Consider the following 27,864-nt stretch of genomic DNA (forward strand, 5'->3'; position numbering starts at 1 on the left):
ATAAAATAAAATGTATAAAACAACCTGGAAAAACATAGACTGTAAATGGATTTCACATACAAAAGTATTACAAGCTGGGTTGTTAGAGAGTAAGATACTGAAAGTGGAAGAAGTATAAAATCTTTTTTCAAAACAAACTCCCCACAATAGGAAAGAAATATTTAGCTTATTAGTAGAAATAAATGCATAAAAATTTAATTAATCTAGGAAGAAAAAAAGATGAAGCATCCGACCTCTGGGTGGATTCATGAAGCCCTGCAGGGATGTAATTACTGCCTCATTTTTGTTCAAAAGAGAGAACAGTTTTTAATTTGTTTTATACATGTTTATCATTTCTCTCATATCTCTTTGTGCTCTCACACAGTGGTCTATATGAATAAATAAAGGGTTAACTTCACAGCTCGAGGGCAGGAGCAGACGAAACACCAAAAAAAAGAGAGGAGATGTAATAGAATAGAAAAGAATAGAATAGAAAATCCCTTTATTGTCCCAGAATGGGGAAATTCTGGTAAATAAAGACATGTTTGTCTTTCTATCATCTTAGGGTTAAAGTTACAATATTGAAAAGCCGTCTGACCATCACCTTAAACGAGACCATACTCATTTACACGTTTGCCACAATAGAAAGTCCAATTTCTATCATTCATTATCATTTTTCTGAGCAGCAGAAGCAAATATGTTTAGAGGAACATCATGTATGAGTGTGGTGGATATTGGAGGTTATATAACTGCATTTATACAGAGTGAACCCCACTACAGCAGAAGATAAAGATGCAGAGACACTGGGAGACAAGAAGCTGTCCACCCATCATCTATTTTTACCACCACTGTCGGACATCCAGCCTCTGCACCGTGTCCTTATCCTCTAATCCAAACCTTTGGTCCATCTTCTCCTTTTTAATTAACACTCATCTTCTTCTCTCCATCTCCCTTCTGAGTCATCTCCCCCCCCCCCCCTTCGTCACACATCTCACCCCCTCCTCCTCCCCTCCTGTTTTCCTCCTCTTCCTCTCTCATTGCTCAGCCTCTCCAGTATTTTCTCCATTGCCGTGCGAGGCAGAACACACACACACACTGACACACTCACGGGCGGCAGGTAAAGGCAGGATTTCCGCTCTTTCTCTTATCTTCTGCTCCATTGACTGTTGTCCTCCTCCATCCCTGTTCCCTCTGTTTCATTTTTTGATGTTGGCTTCATGCTGTGGACAGCAGACAGTATTATATGAAGTGTGTGCGGCTGTGAGATGTTAGAGGTGTCACTGTGTTTGTGTGCTGCAGCTTCATGCATGTTTGGAAAATGGCTGTCAAGTGCATTTTGTGGGTGCAGAGAGAGACATGTGTGAGCTTTCCCTCTGCATGCACAGTGTGTCAGTTTGAGCTCTTGGTGAGTGTGTAAATGTGTCTGATGGAAGAGAAAGGGTGAGGAGAACAATGTGTGTGTGTGTATGTGTTTCAGCATCACTATACATCTTGCAGTCAAATGTTTTTTAGTCTGTCCTATTGTCATGTAGACTTTATGTGTGTGTCTGTTTATATGAGATGTTTGGTGTTAATGTGTCCTTGTGGTTGAAGAGGGATGATTTGTTTCTAAGTGTTGTTCCGGCAAAAACATAGCGTAAAGGAACTAATGCATTCATGGTGCATATCATGTGTGTATCTATGGTTGGAAGGTGATAACATGGCTTAAAGGAAGACTGACCTGAATACCCTCTGACTTTTTGAAAATGGCTGGTGTTTGCTCATGTGAGTCCTGGCTGCAGTTTTTCTGTATGTGTGTTGGAGACAGTGAGAGAGAGAAAGATGGGATCCTGCAGTCAATAACGGTCTCTGGTTTATCAAGGCTAATTGTGTGGAATGATGGGGCAGGAACATGAGAGCAAAGGCATCTTACTACTTTAAAAAAAGGAGAACTTTTTAGCTTCAATGAATCAACATAGTGAGGTAAGCTGCAAAATGGAGCTTAGTTAATCTTTATATCAAGGAAAATCTAGTTTTTAAAGTCAAGATATGCTTAGATGGTTGTTATGGGAGCTTGGTATGATTTCATTTTACTCAGGAAAAATTTCCGCCAAATTTTTGAAATTTAAGAGAACTTAAGAAACAAAATCAACGAGATCTATGTGTATCGAATGGGATAAAAAGTTATTTTTAAAGCTTTCAGTCTGTTGTGAATCACAATATAAAACCCCAAATATACACGTCACTTTGTCACTGTTGATAGAGCCACATATTTTGCTCTTGAGCAGAAAGTCCCAACCTGGGACATCCATCCCTCTGACGTGAATTCAGATTATGCAGGGAGTTCACCTCTTCATGACCTAACAATAAAGGCTCCAGAGTGGCCTAGTCAAAGTTTGGGGGTTCAATCTAATTGACATGTTGTGGAAAGACTTTAAAGGGCAACTCCAATGTAGCTAAATTAAAACAATTGAGATAGAACATAGAATGAGAAAGAAAAAAAACTTTGATGGTGCTCATTTCTCCGTCAATAAACAAAACAATATTTTTAAGAATTGTAATTATGCCCTTTGATGTACTGGCAATGGATGATGGATGGATAGACATTTAGTTATATTATCTTTGTCTAAAATTGGAAACTTAATAAGCAAATAAGAAGAAAACTGAAAGAAGGAATTTTCCACAACATCCTTTACAAACACTCTAACATCCTGAATTAAAACTATGGCTTTCTAATTAAAAAAAAAATAAAAAAATGGGTATTTCACAAACTCTGATTTGGAAGAAAGGTCTAGATAACTTTACCTAGCATATTTGCTAGATTCTGTGGGTGTAATATGAAAAAGAACATATTTCTATCATGTTTTACTGGTTTTTCCTTGTAATTTCTACATGACAGCAGTTAGTTTACTGATATCATTCTCCTCTCTAGCCACAGTTAAATGGCAGCTTGTTGGAGAGAAGGGACCATCTGTATTTTTTATCTCAATGAATAAGACTTCATTAAAATAATAATTGCGTTGGATAAAAAGGCTGAGATCATAATGTTTTCACCGTGTGCTGATGACCAAACTGTTTGTGAAGGATTCATATCTTCACCTTTTTGGTTCACCTTGTAAGTTTGTGTAAAAGTACTTATCAAATGGCATCAATAGATTGTAAAAAATGAAATAAAATCAGATATAATATAAAAAAAAAATGCAACATTTGAGAGCACAATTCTTCAGAGAGGGAAATAAAGATTGATTTGAACCAAATCATCACTGACACTATATTACAAGTGCTAAGGTAATAATGAGGTTCATTTCTAAGACAGGAGAACATGAAATGCAAGTAATTTAGATGCATGTTAAAAATTATTGTCATAATCAGAGGTAGAATAGGTACTAACTCTAGTAACTAGCAGTTAGAACCATTTAGGTAAGTAAAATATGTATTTATAATATCAGGCTTTAATTTTTATACATTAAAGTAATACATTTTAATTGCATGCTGTGTGCACCATATGCCACAGTTGTGTTGCCCATTTTCTTCCTCTCCTCCCCCTCTCTACATTCCTCCATCTCTCCACTTTTCTCCTGCCATGAACGGTTGTTTAATTATTCATCCATTTTTCCCCCTTTTTTTGTTTTCCCTCTATTTCTCCATCACTCTGCTTCGTTTCCTCTTTCTTCACGTTATGTCTTTCATCGCTCCGTCCCTCCCTCTCTCCTTCCTGTTGGCCGTTCCCATTCTCTTCCTCTATGTTTGCACACAAGCATAGGCATGTTTCAGGGCTCATTTCCTTATTCTTATTCTCTTTTTTGCTCATATTTAGATTTTCTTTAAAGAATCTTGATCAAATTACGCACCCGCTTTCAACCATATGTTGTCATTTTATAACAATGGGAAAAGCATTGAATTTTTTGTCACATTTTATAGTTAATAAAAAAATGGTAGGTGACACAAATATGTTTGGAAAACAATGATCGAGAATAATTTCAGACATTAACAAAAAAGATTATGAAAAAGATTTAATAAAGTCTAAGAAATTGTGAATTAGTAATTGGTGGATTGGAGTACTGAGCCTGGACCAGCAGGAGGCTTTTAAAGTGAAATTATTCATTTTTACTGTCGCCTCATGCTTAATGGAAGAAAGGGATTAGAACAAATTCTAAAAGTTGGTGGTTTCTGCTGGGCTTTTTACCCTTTTACTCATTGTACAAGTAATTATACAAGTTATTGGTATTACACAATCAACTGAATTTGACTGTATTGTGTTATAGTTAGATTGAATTGGACTTAGATTGAAATCTTACATCAAAATCTGATTTAACCTAAAATAAAATGATTACAAAAAAAGATTATGATTAGACAGTTCTGCTCAACAAATTATTAATGTTAAATCAATCAATCAATCAAATTTCATTAATCTCTTACTGTGCGCACCCAAGGTGACAAAAAGTACTGTATAGGACATTTTTAAAATACTAATTAAAAAGAAAGACAAATAAAATAAAACATATTAAACAGAAAAAAAACAAAAGATGGGAGTTTGTTCCACTTTGGGAGAAATGACACTGATGCAACATAAAAGAATTAAACTCAGTAGGAGAAAGAGGTTTTCCTGAATTTAGGAGAAATTTTCATAAATGCTTCTTATATTTCACCACCGAAAAGAATTCATGAACACATACACAATTACTTCATGTGAAAGTAGCTGACTTAGTTTAAGTTGAGATAAAAACTTTGTGAATACCGTACTTAATGACAGTTTCCCAGCAAGATGTTGAATTAATCAATTAATTTTTTTTTTTTAGTTTGTTGTGTCTGCATTATTAAACGAACTAGAATAAAAACATGATGAACGTCAATAATTTAGTTCTTAAATAAAAGCAACAGACAACCTTTTTTACCTTTTAAGATCTTTCAGTTTCATTACAGTTTATCTGTAAATGTAAGGATTTTATTGGGTTTAAAATCAAGATCTTTAAGTTTAGTGCCAACAAACTAAGTAACAAACAAGATGAAATACCTTCTTCAGATTCAGAAATACTTCATTGCCAAGTAGAGTTTTACAAACATGCAGAATTTGTTTTGGTGATGATGTACTACATATAGACAAACAAACATACAGCTGACATAAATGCATTAAAGTTGTATAGGAAGAGCACCAAGGGAGATGTTTGTTTTTCTTCTTGTTATTAATTAGTTCTCCCTTTTTAATGGGAAAATGTTTCAATTTTAACTTCAATTCAACAAACGCCATCTAAAGCAATTTACAGAGACAACTTAATCAAATCATACAGACAGATAGGATAAGAGCTTTCTATTTAAAGAAACTCAGCTGATTGCATTGCAGTCATTGACTTTGCAGGATTCCCTCCTCCTGGATGAGCAATTTGCCACATTAGACATTTTGTCATTTACTCTGCAGCAATCCCTTGCAAAGAGCAAAAAGAGAAGCAGATCAAAGAAAAGGAACATAGAAGCGCTGATCTATAAATACTTTTTACGTAGAGAAGCTAAGGGTAAACTAGCTCCATAGGTGGCTCTGTCCATGAAAGAGACAGTTAAAACCTTTCAATGTCAAAAAATAAAATAAAAGCACATTGCAAAGTCTAGTAGAAAAGCACCACTAAGCACAAACCCAACTGTATCATTCATTCAAGACATTGTCAATGGCAGGAGGCAAGCGAATGCCTCCCTTCAAGGTAGTGTCACAGCCAAATAGAGTGGCAGTCCAGATGGAGCTACTATGACGAGAAAAGCCCTAGAGGACATTATTTTAGAAGTTAAAACAAAAAAATAAATCAATGTTTGAGAATGAATGCAAATGCAGCATGCTGAAAAGTGGTCCCTATGTCCTCCAGTAAGCCTAAAGCAGCAAAACTATAGATATAGCTCAGTTTAACTTGATACACTCTACACTGCAAAAAATATAAATCTCAATAAGTTATTTTTTCTTAAAATAAGTGTGTTTTTCCTTGATTTGAGGAGATAAGTAAGACACTTTGCCAATGGAACAAGACAATTTCCTTTTAAAATAAGAAAAAACGATTTTATCGTCTTCTTTCAAGTAAATATTATCTAACTATCTTATTTTAAGAGTGAAAATACTCATTCCATTGGCAAATCATCTTATTTACCTGCTCAAATTAAGGCTAAATATACTTAATTTAAGCCATTTTTTACTTATTTCTGGATTGTTTTGCAGTGTAACTATAAGCTTAATTAAATATGAAAGTTTAAGCTTAGTCTTAAAAGTACATAGGGTATCTACCTCAGATATTAAAATTTGTTACGGGAGAGGAGCCTGACAACTGAAAACTTAACCTCCCATTTTACCTTTGGAAAATCTTGGAATGACTAGTAAACCTGTAGATTGAGAGTAAAGTGCTATTAAGAACATAATTATAAGGATGATGAGATCGAACATGGCTATTATTAGGTTTTATACATGAGGACAATTTTTAAATTGTTTTTTGAATTCAACAGGAAGCCAACAAAGCAAAGCCAAAATAGGAAACATATGATCATTCTTTTTAATTGTCGTCAGACTTTTAGCGGATGTGTTTTGGACCAGATATTTCTAAAGCTTGCCATAATTCAGATGAAAAAAATGAAACCCTAGAAACGTGTTTATGTGGTTTTAAATGACAAGTCCACAGAAAAAAATAATAACAAGGTTATGAATTATTATCAGAGACCAATTTTGTGCCATTCCAACAGAGTGAATGACTAAGCAGCTTCATCTTCAAAGACTCTGATAAAATAACAATATTTACTGTTTTATCTGAATTTAAAAGTAGAAAGTTTAAAATCATCCATTTTTTTGTGTCCTCAAGAAAGGTTTGTTACATTTATTACAGGTTAGTATATAAGCATGAATGGACAAATATAGCTGAGTATCATCTATAAAACAGTGACAATTTATCCACTGCTAATTCTACCAATTTAAACCATATATATATAGTAAAAAGAAGTGGCCCTATGATCCCTTTGGTACTTGAGAAAGAACTCCGGAGCTTATTTCTGAAGTACCAAGAAATAAGCTCTAGGCTTATTTCAAGTTCGATTCCCGGGTTTCTCTGCATGGAGTTTGCATGTTCTCTGTCAGCATACGTGGGTTCTCTCCGGGTACTCTGGCTTCCTCCCACAGTCCAAAAGTATGACTGTTAAGTTAATTGGTTTCTCTAAATTGTCCTTAGGTGAGTGGTTGTTTGTCCTATTTGTCTCTGTGTTGCCCTGCGATGGACTGGCGACCTGTCCAGGGTGTACCACACCTCTTGCCCGTAGACAGCTGGAGATAGCACCAGCACCCCTTGTGACGCCGCTTGGGATAAGCGTGACAGAAAATGGATGGATTGACTGAAATCTGTTAGACAAATATGTTTTAAACCAGCCTAATGCAGTTCCATTAGGTTTGAACTTTCAGGCCTTTCTAAAAGAACTGATTGACTGTATCATGCAGCATAATGCATGATTGGGACCCAACAGCACAAGTACAGATACAAGTCCATCATCTTAGGCCATGAAAATATCATCAGCAATGATTAATTAAAAAATCTGATCGAAACTCTTCAAAAATGTAAACCCTCATCATTCCTCCCTGTTCCAATTGTTCAATTTTTGCAATTTATTCTCATTCACCATCATCTGACTCCAGATGTCTGCTTAGGATCAGACCAAAGGATGGACAAGGTATCAGTGCTAGAGAGAATGAGGCTTTTTGAATATTTTAGTTTAAGGGGTGAGAAGTTCTTATGCTGAGGTTTGGAGGAGGTGAGGACGGCTGTCACCATTCCACCTCCTGAAATGGGTTCCTATTGCTTCAGCTCTTCTGCCCCTCCTAAGGACAGGAGACTGTCAAAGAGAAGAGGCTGGCTTAAATTGCATATACACTGCCAAGATTTCTGCTTGCACCATGCATGGTTCCAAGTATTTATTTAGCACAGTGTTGCCACATCCATAGCCTGCCCCTGTGCATGGGCAGTCAGGCTATGGATGTGTCCATTGAAGGAATTTCAATGAAATTCCTTCAATGGACGCCAAGAGCTGACACCTTCAGAGCCTGCTTTTTATCGCTTGCAGGTCCCAATGCCCGCTACAGTATGTATCTCCTGACAGCAGCTGAGCCTTGTCAAGGAACCCATTGCCACCAATCTTATGTTTCCCAGTATTCCTGATGTCTAGTTTCCCAGTACTCTTGAGGTTCCCTATGATCCTACTCTACAGGCTTGAGAAGAGCCTGTAGAGTAGGATCATAGTCGGCTGCTTGCTACAACTAAAGCTCATTAAAGCTGGACATTGACAGACTGAAGAAAAATGTGTTGATTAGTCTTGATTTGTACTGTGACATTCAGATGGTTCAGTATGAGTTTATATAAACAGACTCAACTGCTTGCTGTAGGATCAAAAGTCAGCTGCTTGCTGACGTTTGTGCTTCTGCAAGGCTCCTTCGTTGTCCCTGGGCAATGGTAGAGCTTTTTTGTAGTTTTCAGGCTACTGAGTTCCCTCATGGTCTCCTCTTGCCATCTTTCAAACCCCCTTTGTGGCATTACTAGATCTTCTGTTGATTCCTTCATTGCCTTAATCTGCCTCCTGACTTCTGCACTACCTGCCTGAACTGTGTGCCTGTAAGGGCGATCTTCCTGGTTGATCACCTAAACTGTGGACTAGTTTTGTTTAGGTTCTTTTTTTGCCCTCCTAATGATACCCCCTCCTCCCACCCTGTTTGGGTTGACTTTTTTTTTTGGACACTTGCTGTCCTAATGTAATCCTGTTTTCCTGAAGTTGTCTATACGTTTTATTAAGCCCGCTGCCTTCAGTTGCCCCTTGTCTGGTCCTTTTCATTGTTGATATGCCTTGTTGACTTCGTCAACCCTAGTTGTTACTGTGTGTTTCTGTTGGTGCTGTTTTTTACATTAAATAGTCCTTCACCATCATGTGCCACCCAATGTCTGCTTACTGCCTCAGTCCTTCGCCTCCTCACACGATGACATGAGTTAATGGTAAAAGCAACAAAGGCTAGTCAGGGATAGGAAAGGTATTGCAGATTTGCAGAGTGCCATTTCTTAATGCACAGAAAACTTTAAGATGAGCTACAACAGCAGAAGAACACCATGATCCTGTGAGCTAAAAACAGGATACTACTGCTATAACAAAGGCTCACTAAAGCTGGGCAATGATAGACTAAAAGAATGTCTTGATGAGTCTTCATTTGTGCTCTGACATTCATTTGGTGCCGTAGGAGTTGATGTAAACAGATTCCTTGACTATTGTTAATGACTATGTGGATCTCTTTATGACCAAACCTTTCTTCTGATGCCAGTTTTCAGCAGAATATTCTACCATGCGGCATATCTTAAGTAATCTCAATACTTTTTTTAAAACTTTCTAATTAATTCATTGTACTTAATCGGCCACAACAGTCATCATAACTCGATTAACAAAGCACAGTTTTTGACTTGTTTTTGCTTCATGCTGCAGCCAGAAAATCCTTGTTAAACATGCTTTAAGATAAAACTATAGGCTTCCAATTCAAAGCAGAAATAATAATAGCCCTGCCTCTTTTTGTCTCCATGGCAGATATATAATTCTGATAATCATCTCATTTCTTTACTTATTTAACCCTCTTACATCTCCCAGTATATAGACATGTTAGTCCAGCCCTGGTTCACCTAGTTTTGTTTGAGTGTATGGAGTTTTGTGTGTGTTCAGGGCCGGTATCTTTTCTGCTGAGCACTGCAGTCTCTGTTAGGTGTGGTTTGATGCCTACATGGGTGTCCTCCCTCTCTCCCTCCTTCCCTCTCTGCTGCTGCTGCTGCTGTAGAGCTTACGTAACACTCAGCAACGTGTACCAACAGCAAAGGGTGAGAGGCACAGGAAGATGTAGAAAACAAGAGTAAGAAATCAGGTTGAAAAATGTACCAAGATGAGACTGATCAGGCGATAATGTCATTGAGGTGGTGACAGATTAGGTGGAAGGAGCATGTGTTCATGTATATTAGATGGTGCAAATTGCAGCAGGATGCTAATGATGTCTGTGCATGCACGACTGACTCTTTAACAATGAATTATGCACTCTTTAAGGCATAGTCTAAACTTGATAAATATGTATCTTTTTATTTGAACTGCACACAGAAGAAGAATATATTGTATGTATATTTTTTTTTATAGGTTTAAGCAAGGTTAAAACATAAACCACTTACATTTGAAAACTGTTACTGTACTGAAAAAGGCAATGGGGGGTTCTTGGGGTTTATTACCATGTGTATGTTTTTAATTGAGGAAATATTTTTAATAAGAGATGCAAAATCTGCTTGTTTATGTTTTATGCAGTGTTACTCCACCCTTAGATGGAACTGTTTTGGAAAACTCTGCAGTATGGTGGGGCGGGGCCTCAAAGGATCACAGAAAAGAAAAAGAGAACCAGTATCCATAAAAGTAATGATTGCCTGTGGAGAGAAGCCACCCACGCATCAATTCCTTTCACTCCTGATCAAGCAGATACTTCTCTAAGCTGGAGGCATCCTCTTTGCCTTTTTCTTGTGCTGAGCTCTATTTACACTATCCACACGTTTTGCTGACCCTGTGAAGCCCTGTGACTTACAATAATTGAAAGAGCTGAATAAGACAGACTTTGTCTGTCACTGCTATGCTTAACCATCTTCTGAGAGCGGAGCAAAGCTCTGAAAGGGTTTATAGAAAAAGTTAAATATCCTGAAGTGCCACTTAAAGATGGAGGATAGTGAAGCTTAGGTGAAACAAAGGAAGTATTTATGTTGCTATATACTGGGTATATTAAATCACTGTAAATAAAGTTAAATAATTATTTCTTATCAGGAAGTTATTGCTTCAATTCAAGCTTACTAAGGAAAATAAAATATGTCGCAAAACTTACAAGTCTAACTAAAGTCTGGATTAAGCCCAGGTAATATAAATAAAAATAGATAGATAGATAGATAGATAGATAGATAGATAGATAGAAAGAAAGAAAGAAAGAAAGAAAGAAATACTTTAACTATCCCAATGGGAAATTCCCCATAATAAAAGATAATAAAAGATAGATATACAAAGAATAAAAAAACCACTGCAATATAAAATCTTCACTAGATATATAAACAACCACATTCAACATTCATTCAAATTCATATATACATATATCAATTATTCTGAAATTTTTGTTTAAAATAACAAACACAAATATTTTGATTGAATCACTGAAGATAGTATATAATATGTATAATATATAGTAAAACTAAAACTAAAGACAGATGCGTTTTTGCCATAGTACGGCAGTTACAATGTGAATAATGTAATTTTCTATTTTATTTTATTACAGTTTAGTCATTTTGCTGGTGAACTAAGTCATCTGTGTTGTCCTGAGTAGTATGAACAGGAGATCAAAGCTTAAACAGAGAACGTTAATAAGGATGAAACATCTATTTGCCATTCCAAGGAGTTTTTACTTTTATTTTGAAATTTAGATGAGATTCCATCTGTCATCCAGTGTTATGTTATTTCCACAGTCTCAGTGAAATTAAATGAATCCATCAGGGGTGCATTGAAACTTGAAACATTAAACATCTTTATGCAATACAAACTGTCACAAAGATTATACAATATAGATACATAGTGGTTAAAAAAAAAGTCTTAGTGATCCTGAGTCTCTGATGAACATTTTTTATGCAAAATCTAAAGAGTTTATATTGAACACTGGTTTCATGGCACAGATTAAAGCTTTTAAGCAGATTCTACAAATATTCAGTAGCTAAACAGAACCCTGTTTGCTCCTTGCAAAATATAACATATAATATATAATATCTTGATGCATGTTTGGGACACCACATACTGTCAGTGTCTCCCCCTTCTGATCTGAACTCACTTAGATGGAAGGAAATTAGTTTGGATATTCAGGGAGAATATGAGAGGAACAAAGAACATAAACCAGCAATGAAACCGGAAAATGTGTCTCAGCATCCAAATTCAATTATATCATCAGGGACTCAGAGGAAACAAACCATAGGTCCATAATGCTCAAATAAAATTTTTGTTTTTGGCAAAAATATTTTATGGTCAGACTAGAAAAAGGGTTTTACTCTTTGGGCATAGTGAGTGGAAGTATGCTTGGAGCTGCTAAGGAGAAGATTTGAAGCTTAGAGAACATTGAATCAGATGTGTTTCACTGTAAAAGGAGCCTAAGGCTGATTTGCTTCAACTGCCACCGGTTCATGGCTTTCACGGGACTTAGTCATGGTGAAGGAAGACAAAATTCTACTTTTCTTTAAGTTAAAGTGAAATTTAGGTGGTTGGGTCTTAAAACAGGAAAACGGTCCCAAAACCATGCAAAAGTGAAGCAGACTGGATGGTTTTCTGAAATTATTTTTTGCCCATTCTTTGACTGCAACAGATAGAAAATGAATGGTCTATATTTAAAAGCCGGGTCTGAGCAATGTGACAATCAAATGGGAATGAAATAGGTTATCCTAGGACAGAAGATGGGTTAAAATTGTTGTTTTGCAATCCTTCAATTCCGATAAAAGGCTGATTTGTTCACATAACTTTGTAGAAGACCAAAAATAAGGTGGTTTCCAGAACCATAATGAGTTTATGTTAACATTTCATCAGAACTGTTTACAATGCATTCAAAATAAACACATCAGAACCGTTACATTATAAATTAGGATTAATTTTAACATACAAGTATCCTGATTCAGCTTGTTTTAGAGTTTATTCAGAATCACAATAAAAAATAAACAACTATTGGTAGTAAATATTCAGCAAATGGTTTTATTGCTTAAAACATATTCACATCAAAAACATTTGCACGGTTTTTGCAAATAAACCTTCCGAGTGAATATTGCAACAAAATGCAGTTTTTTATTGATTTAAGATGTTGCCTGCATCATTAAGTGACAAAATATTGCGAGTTATCTGATCCTGAAACAGTGAGGAGGGAACAGGATTGGAGACTTTTTCCGTTATTTCTGATTCTCTATCTTTCTGTCAGTACAGTTGAAAATAACAGCCCCACTGCCAGGTTTCTCCAAGCTACAAGCCAAATTTAGCTCACAAATCAATAAAGTATTCATACTGCAAAGAGGGACAAAGAAGGACTTTTTTTTGACATATTGCTGCAGTTATAGGTCTTCGTGTTTAGAATATCAATGGGAGAGCACAGATAATCAAAGAGGAATGCCAGTAAGGTGACTGGTTTAATTACTTTGCTGGTTTTGTGAGGGCTAATAACGTCATGGTAATAAAACAACTAAAAAAACAGAATTAATGCATTTTTAATCCTGTGATGTCAGGCAGAGAACGGCTCTTCTTTTTAAGTTTTACCTTAATGAAAAATTGCACGTATAAAGTGACAAAAAACAGAGAAAAACTGTAAAGGTCAATATTATTTTTTCCGTTATATCATGTTCTGTCTCCCTGCTGCTGGAAAAAGAAAAAGAAAACATATTTTCAATATATTTCAAAGGTTTTCTATTAAATCCAATTATGAGGTTTGATGTGGATAGCTTTAAAGATAAGCTGTTTAAAATCAAGAAAAGAAACAAAACCTGTACTTCAGAAAAGTAAACACTTATACATATCTAAAGCGGCCATGATTCATGATAGGAATTTATCTACACTTAAAAAAAAATTCCAGAAATAAGCATTAACAGAAATTAGCAGCCCATGCTATCATTGCTATTGCTTTGTCCTGAAATAATTCCTCTTTTCCTCCTCATATGAATATTTTTTTATGTTGATGCTCTTTTTTCTACAGATGTTTTTTACAAGATACTATATCAAGTTTTACAATTTTATTTATTTTATTCATTTATGGTTTCAAATTAATTATTTTCTGTCCTCTGCATCATGTGCGAAGCTTTCTTATGATTAAAATTGGCCCTATCTGCTGCAGACGATGGCCTAGCTACATTCATTAAACGTCAAAATGGAGAAAAGTCTTGGGTACGAACATGCCTTTGTTAAAGAAGCCAGTGCTGGTTAAGAATGGAAACTTTGATGATAAATTAGGGTGCCAAGATTTCCCCGGATCATTGGTAGAGACACGCGCTAATGCTGTGACCCATTTAGATGAAAGCTCTGGAGGTTGAGCTGTTTTTCGAGGTGTAGACTAGCTCCACATGATGCATCCAGCCTGCATTAGTGCTGATGGAGTTTCCGAGCTCTTTCTCCTGGGATAAAAAAAGGCTGAAGTAGTAAACAGGTTCAGTGGAAACAGAGATACGGGGAAGAAGCACACAAGTGAACAAGATAGAGCCTCATTTCATTCCTGGTCTTCTATGTAAGACGTAGCCGAGTCTCATTGTCCTATTGTGAATCTGGGTTTGCCTGTGCTGCTTCACTACTACATTATGATCCATGCTTTTATGATCTATATTTATAACCTCCTAGTTAGTGTAGCACAGTGCAATGTGTTAAATAAGTTAAAGGTGAAAATTTGGATGCTTTGTAGATCTGCTGTATTTTTTACATAAGAAAAATGCAAGTTGTGCTCCTATCTAGTTGAACCTGCTACTATAATCTACTATAATCTACTCCTGTTTCAAAATGTAATTGTAACTTTGTCAGAGATTAGTTGTAATTGTAACTTTGTCAGAGATTAGTTGTCCTTAAATTTACAAACAATAATTTTACATTTGCTGAGTTCTAACATGTTTAGTTAAATATCCATTCAACCTAAATATTAATGCATCCTTTCCGTATAGCTGAAAGATCTACAAGTATTTGTCGAATTGACTGAGAAAGAATTTAACAGATTAACTTGCAGCTGAACCAGATAGAATGAAAAACATATTTCTGAGGTAAAATACTCCTCAGCCTTTTTGCAGAACGTGAGGAATAAGTGCCTAAAATAAAACTCATTTTTCTGCATCTTGCAGACTAACATGTATCCATATAAATACAATCTCTCACAATGCAGCCACAGAAAAATAAAAGGATGCATTTATCATTTTCTGTAAAGCCATTTATTTATCAAATTTTTTAAAATTACCGGTTTATTTATGAATCGTTTAACGTATTGGTAATGTCACTGTTTGTCCTTCAGGATGTCCATCATCAGCATCATTGCCAGGGAGATCTTGGACTCCCGTGGAAATCCCACAGTGGAAGTGGATCTTCGCACAGAAAAAGGTTCTTTACTTTAAAAACGTAACAGACAGTCTTTAGGACTCTTTGTGCTTAGATAGTCAAATTTATTCAGGATTAGAAGGGAAGTAAACAAATATTTTATAGCCAAAAGTTTAAACTATCTAACTATGACATTAAGACTGAGCTGAAATATTGGTGAATAATGAAAACAGATTTTTCAGATGAGGATCTACATTCACATAGTATTTTCTGTGTGACCTGCCTATTAATTCAGCCATTTTCCACGACATTTAATCCTTTTAATAGCATTTTCTCCTGTTGTTTTTAGGTCTGTTCAGGGCTGCAGTGCCCAGCGGGGCATCCACAGGGATCTACGAGGCTCTGGAGCTACGAGATGGAGACAAAAGTCGCTTCAAGGGAAAAGGTAAGAAGATAAAAGGATAAAGTCATAAACTTTTAGATATAAAGATGTCTTAAAAAAATATGTTTTTTTTTTTGCAAAATGTAAATTTTTTAGATTTTTTTTTCATATAGTTTGCTGTTATATTTTACAGCAACAGAAAATATAAATAATTGTTAATATCAAAGTATGTTTTTTATTATAACTAAAAGCTGAAGCTCACTTCGTCTGAATGAAAAGCATTGTTTAATTATGTTTGTCTATATAAAATATCTGCTTTCAGTTCAAAAGAACAATATCTTTGTTAATAAAAGTTTGCTTTTATTCGTAGACACTTAAAAGATCTGGAGCAGGGATTTTCTAAAAATTTTTTTTTCTATTTACCTAATTTAGAAATGTGCCTTTTCCTCCTTGATTTTCTCCTTTAGGTGTTTTGAAGGCAGTTGGACACATCAATGATTCTCTGGCACCAGCCCTCGTTGCCTCTGTAAGTCAGCAAAAAATTTTTTTTATATTTAATGGGAATAAAATTTACTGAAAATGACTGGGTTGTTTCATGGGGCTGGTTGTGGTTGAAGAACACTAACCCAAAAAAAGGGCAAGAGCACATCATTTCTTATGTTAAGTGACCCACGAAGGCAATTTTGCAGGCCCCTGATCTAATGGATGAAAATGATGGCCGTTTTTCAATATGGGTACGTGTGCGTTCTCATGTTCTCGTGTCCTCGTGAAACGTCATCAACCTCAGCCCAAGTACTGTTGCAATTCACAAGAACAGCAGACCGAGAACGGAAAAAGTCTGGACAAAGATGTTGCTCTCGCCCCTCCCTATTTACCGAGTATGCATCAGAGCAGACTTGTCTTGTTGTTGAGCTTTACAGCTATCCCAGCATGCACCACAGCAGGAGCAGCTTCCAGGTTAGCTCTTACAGAGCTCTGAGTATTAACTTAAAAGACTTAAGCATTAAGTTACAAAAAAGACTGTAAAACAGGCTGTGTGTTGTGAGACCAACATTGAAACCATGTCCTTAATGCAGAGGATTTAGTCAACATATCCCCCTATTCTGCAACAACTGCTCAATGTCTACTTAGAGTATGGTCCTCAATATGACATAAGGTTTAAACCAAAAAAAGCCTGTGGTTATCAATGTTAGGACAAAAGAGAATAAATCAAAGATTTCCCCTTCTACACTCTGTCAAACAATGTTCAGTATTAATTGTTGTGGAGAAGATTAAATGTCTTGGTCACATTATTAGGAGGGATTTTTGTGAGGAGGATGATGATGGTGATGATGATATACATAGACAGTATCATAACCTTTATGCAAAAGCAAACATAGTGCCATGCAATTTTGCACGTGTTCTGATTAGATCAAAGTCGCTCTGTTTAAAGCCTTCTGTTCTCCACTGTTCGCTGCACATCTGTGGGCGACATACAGTATGATTAAAATGCATAAAACTGGACTTGTGCCAGGCAGGTGTTTGTGAAAACAATTGGACCTTCTTTATATGCCGGGATCAGAAAGCTTGTTTACAAATTTATAACATAGGCCTACTTGGAGGATTAAAAAAAGCCTTAAAGAAGTAACATCACATAAACCTCTTGTTATTGGAAACACTGGAGAATGTGCTTATGCGGACAGCAGTGTTCTTAATTCTCTACGTTTAAGGGTAGTTGTAGATTTTGTTGTTTTGTTTGGACCAAAAAATATAGAATGATTGAATTTATTGAATTTAAAATCTTTGATGTTTACATTTTCAATCTTTGAGTTTGACCGATAAATTATTTCACTTTAATTTTTTGATTTGACTCATACTCATGACTTGTTTAGGGTCCAATGACTTAATTGAACCGGAGAAGCACTCAGAGGGAAGAGGCCTCTGCTAAGCAGCTTGTTTCCCTCATATTGTGATTTAAACCTCAAACTAAAATTTTCGTATTAGTCTTGTCAACATTATTGGATTCTTTGACCATGAAGACCTACCCATATTATTTGAAATTATATTTTTTCCGCTATTACCTCAATAGTTATTATGACTAATGTTTTGGCTTAGAAAACATGCAAATTGAACCGGACGAACGGGTCTGCCCCTTAGGAATGGGAAGTCGTTTGTGTTCTTTGTTAGCGTGCAATACCCGATACCTGTCTATATCTCTGAAAGGGAGGTCGTTAGAGGGAATTATTGGCCTGGCTGGACAGGCGAGGTGTTCCGTTCCCCTTTGCATGTTCCATGTCCTATTTCTGACATTTTGAATTAAAAAAGGTCCTTGGATGGGAAACAAAACATCTTTAAACTTGGAAACAAAGTCCATTGGATTGTTTTTAACTTTTTTGAAATGACTATGAACTAGATGACTGATAATCTTCACCGGCATTATGTATTATTACTATAATTAGTTTCATGATAACTCAGAAAGTTTCCTGATACAGCCTCCACACCATGGCCTATAACACTTAAATTCAGACTTTCATAGACTGAAACTGCCCGTGACTCTGGTATAAGTACATCTAATCTAATGGCTGCATTCACATAAGAAAGCTGGCCTAATGATGTAGAATGAGTAGAAAAGCAGTAGTGAGAAAAGGCTGCTAGTTCTACTGTTAACTGCAGATTTACCTGAAAAAGGCACCCCAATTATGAATAAAGCTTTATTTCATCAGCTAATTATCATATCATTAACATGCATTTTTAATGATTGAACACCCCACTTCAGTCCTCTTTTACTATATATATTAGTTAGCTCCCATAATAATACAAAGTAGTACAAAAACAATAATAAAACAAAATACAAAGCAAACCAAACTCAAACATTACCGCTAAGTTTACTGTTGATAAAAAAAAGTGTATTTATTGAACAGAAACACGCTAATTTATACGTTGTTTATATGTTTATTTCTTAGGCAAGTTTTTAATCACCTCAAAGAAACAGATTAAAATTAAAACAGAAATATGTAAAGTGACTGTTTTTTAAAGCTTTTATAAATGTGCTCATTTATAAAATATTGATGTGGATGTTTTCTGTCTGCAGGGTATCAGTGTGGTGGAGCAGGAGCAGTTGGACAACATGATGATTGAAATGGATGGCACAGAAAACAAATGTGAGTCAGAACCCGATGGGATGACTAATACCACATCATCAGACTCTACCAGCCAGCAGGAAAGCTCCCATGTTTAGCAGCTCACATATTTAAAAAAAAAAATATATATTTGCACCAAAGACTCATTTGTCACAGAGTCCTTTGCAGAGCAATAAGCTGCATAAATACAGATGGGAACAAGACAGATCAAATAGATTGGTTTGGCTCAGAGAACGCAAACTCACATCTTTAATGAATAAAGGCACTTTGGATTTATTTCATCTACACAACATGACAAATATTCATTCCTGGAAGCACAGTTAACAGCCGTGAAAAAGGTTTGTTGGGATAAATTAATAGTAGTAGGTGGAATAAACCTGACAAAACAAATCAGTCAAATAATTATTTGTCTTTGCTTCCATCTACAAATTACAAAAAACATCCTTAAAGTGTTTAATGACGGCAATAAGTATCACTCTGCCGTATGAATTATCGTATTAAAACGAAATCCTTTTTTAGTCTTCATGATTTATCCTAAATATCTACTTGTTTTCAAAATTTAAGCAACAGTTTTCATTTGTTACAAATTGTAACTCATTAAGTGTTTAAAAATGAGAGAAGCAAGACTTTAGTTTCAATTAAAGTTATCTCAGAAAACACACACAGTAATGGAGGAAATTATACTCCTGTTTTCAACACTTTCTTGTTCTAAAGGTAAATTACCTGAAAAATACGGAGAGCAGAAACGGAAAACCAAGTCTTTTTAGTTTCATAACTTAAAATAAGTTTAGCTTGCAAAGTTTTCATTTTCATCATTTTATTGATTGTAGAATCATAAAAAGATGGTTTAAATCAATGGTAAAATGTAGAAATGAGTCATTTAAAGGACTAACAAATAAGTTATATGAAGACTATTAAAGTTTAAAGATGTCAAACGTTATGATGTCTTCCTGTGTCCCTCTGTTTGTCTGTCAATCTGTGATATATAATAATGTTTTGATACATTAAGAACATTAATTACAATCAATATATACAATAAATGTCAGTTATTTTTAAAGCATGTTTTTTTTTTTTTACCTTCCCATCAAAAATCATCAGTTCCTATAAAAAAACAAAAAAAATAAATAAAAAAATTGCATGAAAGTATTCAATCATAATAATAATAATAAATAAAAGTACCTAAGGCCTTGTTTATGACTAAAGTAGTTGATAATATTATATATACAAAAAGTAAAAAGCAATTTTACATTTTAATCACATTCTCATTAGAGAGAATTAATTCGATATAAGGAGAGTGTAAGCTGGGTGAGAGGACATTTTAGTTTAGGTTTCCTGCTCTCACTTTCATGTTTCTGTCCCTTCAAAACAACAATCATAAAACAATTAATGATGCTAACTTCTGTGTTTCTTCATCATGTGTCTGGTCAAACAGCGAAGTATGGAGCTAATGCCATTTTGGGAGTATCCCTCGCCATCTGTAAAGCCGGTGCAGCAGAGAAGGAAGTCCCACTGTACCGCCACATAGCCGACCTAGCTGGAAACACAGAGCTTGTGCTGCCGGTTCCTGTAAGCCTTGTTCACAAATACCTGCAGCTGTATGTTGAAAATATTTAGCTACCTTTATTGTTCTCCTGCTGTTTCTAAACCCATTTTTCTCACTCTACTTCCAGGCTTTCAATGTGATAAATGGAGGATCTCATGCAGGAAACAAACTTGCCATGCAGGAGTTCATGGTTCTGCCTGTTGGGGCCGAGTCTTTCAAGTAACAAATGTTTTTTTAATTAAACAGAATTTGTATTTATTATTTACCAAAAAAAAAAATACCCTGTTTTAATTGGCGGATTTTAGTTCCCTGTTGCAATCTTTTGATCATCCCTTTTCCATGGTTTGGTTTTCAGGGAGGCCCTGAGGATAGGATCAGAGCTCTACCACACACTGAAAGGCGTGATTCATGAGAAATACGGTCAGGATGCCATTAATGTTGGAGATGAGGGAGGGTTTGCTCCCAACATCTTGGAGAACAGTGAGGGTGAGGAAATGCTTCTGATTAGAAAATACCTAAATTAATGCCATCTTACTCTCAGAAACTTGTTTCTTAATTTTTTATCATGCGTCCATCTCCTCTTCCTTCTGTCTCTTTCACTGCTCAGCACTGGACCTGCTGCAGACTGCCATAGAGAAAGCAGGTTTCACAGATAAAGTTGTCGTTGGGATGGATGTGGCCGCCTCAGAGTTCTACCGCGAGGGCAGGTACGACCTGGACTTCAAATCCCCGCCAGATTCGTCCCGACACATCAGTGCAGAAGAGCTGGCTGATATCTACCAAAGCTTCGTCAATAATTACCCAGGTGCAAAACCTTTTGTCTGATAATCAATAAACAGAAAGTCCTTTTGGTTTTCGCTCAGACTTAATCATTTATCGCTACTTCCTTCCAGTGGTTTCTATCGAGGACCCATTTGACCAGGATGATTGGGAAGCCTGGTCCCGTCTGACGGCCCAAGTGGGGATTCAGGTCGTTGGAGACGACTTGACGGTGACCAACCCAAAGAGAATAGAGAAAGCTGCTGAGGAGAGAGCATGTAATTGTCTGCTGCTCAAAGTAAACCAGATCGGCTCCGTCACTGAAGCAATACAGGCGTATGTCTGCTTTTTAATCATTAATTAACTGTGTTTTGTTTTTTTTTACTTAAAAAAATATGTTAGTTAACACAAAAATGCTTTCCCTTGTCTTTAAAACCACATCTTCATTTACTGTATTACAGTTAAGAAGCCCTGTAGGGATTTAAAGGGTAAACATGCAATTTCCTTATTCAAATAGGGCGGCCGTACCACATCTGCAGATGTTTTTAAATGCATGTTCAGTCTTAGTAGATCATTTGCAACACTCCCACAAATTTAACATGACTTTTTTTTATTTTCAACAAGCAATTTAGCACTCTTTATTGGAATTTTTGAGGATCCCAAAAACTTTTTTTCCCCCCCTTTTTAGGTCATGTAAGACTTTAAGGGCTCAATATTTACCCTAATCTGATATTTTTCCAAACAAAAGAGAAGGTCAGGGAAAGGCTGCAATCATAAGGTGGTTTGGAAAAGTAGCTGCATTAGATAGATGAGGAAAAACTTTTGGACCAGCTGAAAATAATAAGTTAAAAGCAAAAAAATCATGTATTGCTGCAGAACATTTTGACAGACCAACTACAAATTTCACCTTTGATCTAAGCACCATTATTGAGGGGTCTATCAAAAAGATCTAAGTCAGGCGACCTGAAGCCACTCTTCTGTGAAATTAAAAGGAACAAACAGAACCACCTCCTGGAGGCTCTGACCTTGTAGGGTCATAAAGGCTTCTGTGTCTCATCATCAGTCACTCCTGCAAACGTGCACACAGGGGGGAGTAAGCTCACTGCAAAATACAGGCCCAGAAATTAATAAAAACTGGTATCTCTGCTCATTTCATCTGTACTCATCTATGCATAGAGGTACACTCTCTGTCTGTGACATAAATCTGAGTCTTAACATCCCTCTGTCTTATGAAACCATCAGTCATAGCGTCCAGCTGTAATAGAGTAGAGGATGTGAGGGAGATCAAATGATAAAACAGGACCAGTGACACGAGCAGTGATGTATTGGACTCATCTCATAAAAAAACTCGCTGCATCATTAATCTGATATATTTAAGAGCTCAGCTGGCTAAGTGCAAGATCCCTAAAAGCCTGGAGCATCAGCTGACGTCTTCATTTACATGCTGTTAACTTGTCAAATGACCTGCAGCTACAAATGAATCATAATGTGATTAATGCACTTCCCCAATTAAGAGGGTAATACATGCAAAACTGCAGATATGAGTGAAGAGAAAAGATGGATATTGTGCTTCAGTGACTGTGAAATTCCCTTTTACATTTATCCTCTTTTACTATCCTATAGACGAATCTAACCTTGAACTCGGGCTATATTATGGTGATGGCTCTGAAGATAATCTTATAAGATAATTCTGTGTGTTAAAAGGGATCTGGATTGCTTGGAAGGACGTTGAGACTCAAGCTGGGGAAATGTTGGATTGACTGATTTTCTAGCATGTGTGCTAAATTTTTGGGTGCAGGTGTTACAGATCAAGCAGTAAGAACAGTGCATGTGCAAAAACAAGGGTTAATTTATTTAAACCTCCCAAAAAATATAAATAGTACAAAAATGGATCCAGAAAATAGGTAAAAAGAACCATAACTACTCAAAATATCAAAATATAAGACTAACTCCAACAAACTGACCTCTCTTAATGAGGCAACTAGTGGATGATCAGTACACAAAATAAACACATGGGGCAAAACGTACAGAAACATAACTAAACTAAGAAGTAAAACCCCATTTCCCCCGATAGCATTGCTGTGGTACGGCACAAATCAACTCAGCCCATCGGCCTCCTGCTGGTTCCTGCTCGACTGGAGCTGCTGCAAAACTCAAACAGAATATCAATTAAACACGATCATAACAAAAAAAAAGGGTAAACTAAAGAATGTGCATTAATATGGGGATACAGTGTAATGGTCATGAATAAATCCAAACAATGAGATGGCTCTGTAAATAAAACCCTATATAAACAAATAAATTACATAAACTGTGTTTGTTACCACATCTGCGTGGCTGTAAATGCAGCCATTACAGCAGGCAAGGACACAATGAATATGACGTATATCTCATCAGTCCTGATAGGATACACAATAAAACCCCACAGTAACTCGTATTTGATTACATACTTTGTTACATATGTGGTATTTAAACAGTTGAGTAGCATTTCTTTTTACAAAATACCTTTAACTGACAAGGGTAATAATTTTTACATAGGTTCTTTGTCATTCTATGTTTAATTTTAACACTACAGACATTTCTTTTTTGGGTCATGCCTTAAACTACCGCCTCTTTCTTTCAGATGCAAGCTGGCCCAGGCCAATGGTTGGGGTGTGATGGTCAGCCATCGCTCAGGGGAGACAGAGGACACCTTTATTGCTGACCTGGTGGTGGGACTCTGCACTGGACAGGTAAAGAGTCTGATGCACATTAACAAACAGCCATCTCCTCCCAATCCTCCATCAGTGCATGAAATTGGCAAATGATGTTTTTTTATGCATTGGTTTAAAAAATAGTTGTGCATGCTGACTTGAAACTTTAGCTTTTACAATTTTAGCAATAAACTCCCATCTCTGACTCTTATTATCCAATTTACTTTTAACTTAGTTTGCATTTTACTTCTCTCTCTATTGCAGATTAAGACTGGCGCCCCCTGCAGATCTGAGCGATTGGCCAAATACAACCAGCTCATGAGGTCAGTCAGCTGCAGAGAAATAACCGTTAACACCTTTTAGGTGTCCTATATATCTTGACCTTATACTTCATTTCCATACTTTATTATTTTTAAATATCTGAAAGTTTACATCTTAAAATTTGCTGATGTACTTAAATTCAAAATTTTCTTTTTTGATCTCAGATAAATGGAATATTATCAGCATTTTTCTTTAATGTAAATACAAAGTCTCATTTTCAATTCATTGTTGTATGGTGCTAAAAACCTTTCAACCTTTGTCTAGTTTTAGTTTAAATCAAATTAGGCAGAGCAGCAGCTCTGCAGAACCACATCTCCTTAGGTCCTGCGCTATTTTAGTACTTAGAATCCGAGCTAATTGACGTGACAGTCAACGGCATTGCTGGTGTCACCCCATGTGTCCGAGCTAGTCGTTAGCCTCAGGGAGCAGGGAGACTAGGAGGAGGTGTGGTCGGCTCAGCGGTTTAATCCCATTGGGCCGCTGTGGAAGCCCAGGAGAAGAGGAGGCTTAGAGGGGCTTTAACCAATAAGAAAAGGCAAATTGTTGAATACAGGCAAAGTACACTCAAATGAAAAACAAGACAACATGTTTAATTTAAAACTTCTTATTTGGTCTGTAAGCAAATCAGCATACATTTTCTTTTAAATCCACTTTTTTCACCCAAAATAATTTCCCATTTCAGAATTAGAACAAACCTCGTTAAATTTAATTACTTAGGTGAGAGAACATCTAACTTCCAAACACTGGGTCTGTTTATGCTGAAGATAGTTTAAAGATGAAAAGGTTTGTCTTCATTTTCTGTAATGTTTTTCTTGTTTTAAACACTTTTATATGTACTGTTTGCATCATATTCTGGTATAGGTTAATAGAACCATATTGCTAACTGTTATAATAGATCTACAGTGTCATCCCAGCTACTGGACCCTCAAAGATATGATGACACAAGAGAATATGCATTTTATATATGGAGATGGTGATTCGATCCTCATAAATCATGAAATGACTACAGTTAATCTGAACATGCCAACATTTAAAATAGGAGAAGTAACATAATCAACCTTTATTTAACCAGGATAAGACTAATTGGGATCAGCTTCGCTATAGCAACCAGAAAGATAAGCTTTGAAAGATAAGCTTCGCCCGTTCTATCATTAAAAAGACAAAAAACAAAGAAAGATGGAACTGTGTGGCTCAGGCTCACTGTAAGGTGGGGGATCCATGATGCTGAGGGCAGGTATTTCATGTGGGAAACCCCCATTTTTTTTTTAAAGATATTGTTACTTTTATGAAATAAATATCAAGTGGCTTCTGACCCAATGTCTCATATGAGGCTCGATCATTGCAGAGAATATTTTAGAAAAGGATTGGGCGGAGTAGAGGAGAGCACAGGAAGGAGTGCCGGACTCTGAATGCTACATATTCATGTGGACAAATCTGTGTTTCTCTTACTCTTAAGGATCGAGGAGGAGTTGGGCGACCAGGCTCGCTTCGCAGGCCATAACTTCAGGAACCCAAGTGTCCTGTGAAACCAGCTGACGGACGAGACTGACTCACACACTCAACGCACGCAAAATGCCCACGCAAACTGACACAAACGACTAACAAGGAATGAGCCATGTACAAAGAAAGATCACTCAAATTCAGGAGAAATAGAATTGCAAAAGAGCCAAGCGAAAGAAATGAATTAATTATGCACTCGACTGGAAAGAAGGGAGGTGATGCTGTATGCAGACACACACTGACACACACAGATGCAACACCTGAAAACACACATGCAGGGGAAGACTTAAAAAAACAAACACTAGAATCTATAAGCCAGACATGCACTGTTACTGTAGGAATAGTTCATGTACAGCCAGGAGACTGGCCTGCAAAAATAAAGATTATTATAAAAAAAAAATCAGGGGTAAACAAGTAGAAATTCTGTAGAATAATAGTATGAAGCACGCGAATGAAAGAGATAAAAAGGTTAAACTTTTATGACCAAAAGAGGATGATGCAGATGTAGGAAGAGAGTGAAAACAACTAGATCAATAATAAACCCTCTGAAACACTTGAACACACACACCTACACACTCACACTCAGCTGTGTCACACTCTCACCTGGACACTTTCCTCCCAGCTCTAATACCCCCCCCCCCCTCCATATATTTGACTCTCCTTCTTCTTGTTGTGTCTGTGTCTCGGTTTTAACTGTTCCTGTTTTCTTCTCAACCTGGTATGAATCTGATTATTTGTCCTCCATGCTTGAAGTCCTGCTTTTCTGTCCCAAAAGAAAAGGGAAAAATAAACCTTAAAACCTGAAGCCCTTTGCCCCCTGCCCCCCACCCCCCGTTTGTCCATAGATTAGCTGTGTCAAAAAAAAAGAAGAAAGAGCAATGAATAAAAAATGAAAACAATAACGGAACGCTTGTCAATGAAAATAATGTGAAATAAAAATGATGTTCTAAGATTTCAATCAAAGCTTCTTCTCTGTCTGTGTTTGCATTTCTCCACAAAGTGACACATAACACCAGTACATACAGACAGCATAACATAACCTCCAAATATCACTGGAAATCCACATAAAGTTTACACATCTGTTGAATCCATATTCAGAGAGGAAAACAAAGGATCTGCTTCTCTGTAAAGTAGCTCCTTTGTAGAAGATTACAGCTGGTGCTGTGTGAAGGGAAATTAAGGATATTCGTGGATGATTTCAGATAAGAAAATAGAAAGGCAAAGAAAAGGAGAAAATATGTCCCAGCATGCAGCTACAACAGCAAATGAAGCAGCAATCGCCTCAGAATGAGGAAATCTTATATAAAATATATGTAGTTCTCAGAAAAACAAAAAAACTACAAACTACAGGTCTGAAATGGGAAGAAAACTGAATAAGAAAGAATAATGCAGCAATAGATAAACAAAAAACACTGAAAAGCAAAGCAACTAAGGACACAACAAGGCTTCCATCTATTGATTCATCTAGATTTATCTACATAAACCTATAATGTTTGACCCCCATCAGCCAAGTCCTTATATTCTAGAACAGGGGTCTACAACATGCGGCTCCGGAACCACAGGTGACTCTATAGAAACTCTACAGTGGCTCTTAATTTTAGCCTAAAATTATATTAAGAAACAAGTAATGTAGTAGTAGAATAACAGATAGCAGCCTTTAGTGGGTTTAACAAAATAATATTTGGTAGAATTTCATAACAGAATGGCATTAAAATACAAAAAAAGACGGTTTTAAATCATCTTTTTTTTTTGCCATTAGCTCGGAAATTGTTTTTTTGTTTTTTAGTTGAAATAAGATCCTTTGGAGGAACATCCTTACTTTGTCTTCATTAAACGTTTTCTGGATTTTACAGCTAAAAATACAAATAAACTGCTTGTTTAAAATGGAAAACGGTTTCCTATAGCAGATATTTAACAAAGATATGTTTTTTAAATTTCTATAAGGTTGTAATCAGTCAACAAAGATTCAATCTTTGCAGCTCTAAAAAGTTTTTGATCTGCCACTGTCGGAAATGCCTCTATAGATTGTAAATGTTGCAGACCTCTGTTCTAGAAAAATGGCTTTGCTCTGAGCTCTTCTCACAAGCAGTTTCTTCTCCTCTCCGTGGCTGAATCATTAATAACCCAATGATTAAAGGTTGAAGTCTTTCATTCATAGTTCAAATCTGTTTTCATTCATTTAAGAACAGCCACTGATTGTTGCAGGACTTACATTCCTGTTAAAGCCTCTTTCTGCAGATCCAAACCAGTCGGTGGCAGCGAAGCAAAACTAGAACCACTTCTCTCATTTTTATGTTGACTACAAACAAACCAGCAGAAATGTGGTCTTCAGAAATGCTTGATGTAAGCTCCTAATATTTTATCTGGATTGAAAATGTATTTGCCTCATTTACCTTTGATTTCTTTATTCTTATTTTTCACAGACTTTTGCCATTACGATCATTGTAAAATTCCTTCTATTCCTCCTAAGGTATCAACTCTTGTAACCTAAACAAGTCTGGGCTGTGCTACTCAGTC

General features: G+C 36.3%; 1 protein-coding gene across 2 annotated transcripts; it reads left to right on the top strand.

The window, feature by feature from the left end:
• Positions 1-967: 967 nt before the first annotated feature.
• On the top strand, positions 968-26,289 carry eno2 (enolase 2). 2 transcript variants are annotated; one of them, XM_038302875.1, is made up of 13 exons: positions 968-1,096; positions 15,008-15,093; positions 15,380-15,475; positions 15,880-15,938; positions 18,483-18,552; positions 19,964-20,097; positions 20,202-20,293; positions 20,430-20,560; positions 20,682-20,879; positions 20,968-21,169; positions 23,457-23,565; positions 23,791-23,849; positions 25,304-26,289. In XM_038302875.1, exons 2-13 carry the CDS (start codon positions 15,009-15,011, stop codon positions 25,371-25,373), a joined length of 1,305 nt encoding a protein of 434 aa, XP_038158803.1. In that variant the 5' UTR covers positions 968-1,096; position 15,008; the 3' UTR covers positions 25,374-26,289. The 2 variants fall into 2 exon arrangements, with proteins under 2 accessions (XP_038158803.1, XP_038158802.1); XM_038302874.1 differs by lacking the exon at positions 968-1,096 and adding an exon at positions 9,696-9,844.
• The last annotated feature ends 1,575 nt before the right edge of the window (positions 26,290-27,864 follow it).

The sequence above is a fragment of the Cyprinodon tularosa genome, unplaced genomic scaffold (assembly GCF_016077235.1).
Source record: "Cyprinodon tularosa strain WSP-4 unplaced genomic scaffold, ASM1607723v1 ctg5, whole genome shotgun sequence".
In the NCBI taxonomy this organism is placed as follows: domain Eukaryota; kingdom Metazoa; phylum Chordata; class Actinopteri; order Cyprinodontiformes; family Cyprinodontidae; genus Cyprinodon; species Cyprinodon tularosa.

Excerpts from the sequence above, each read along its gene's own strand:
- eno2 (XM_038302874.1), top strand. The coding sequence starts at position 9,711 with ATGCCTACATGGGTGTCCTCCCTCTCTCCCTCCTTCCCTCTCTGCTGC. Across the intron at positions 20,561-20,681 it reads CATCTTGGAGAACAGTGAGG|CACTGGACCTGCTGCAGACT; the intron begins GTGAGGAAATGC and ends TTCACTGCTCAG. Across the intron at positions 20,880-20,967 it reads CTTCGTCAATAATTACCCAG|TGGTTTCTATCGAGGACCCA; the intron begins GTGCAAAACCTT and ends ACTTCCTTCCAG.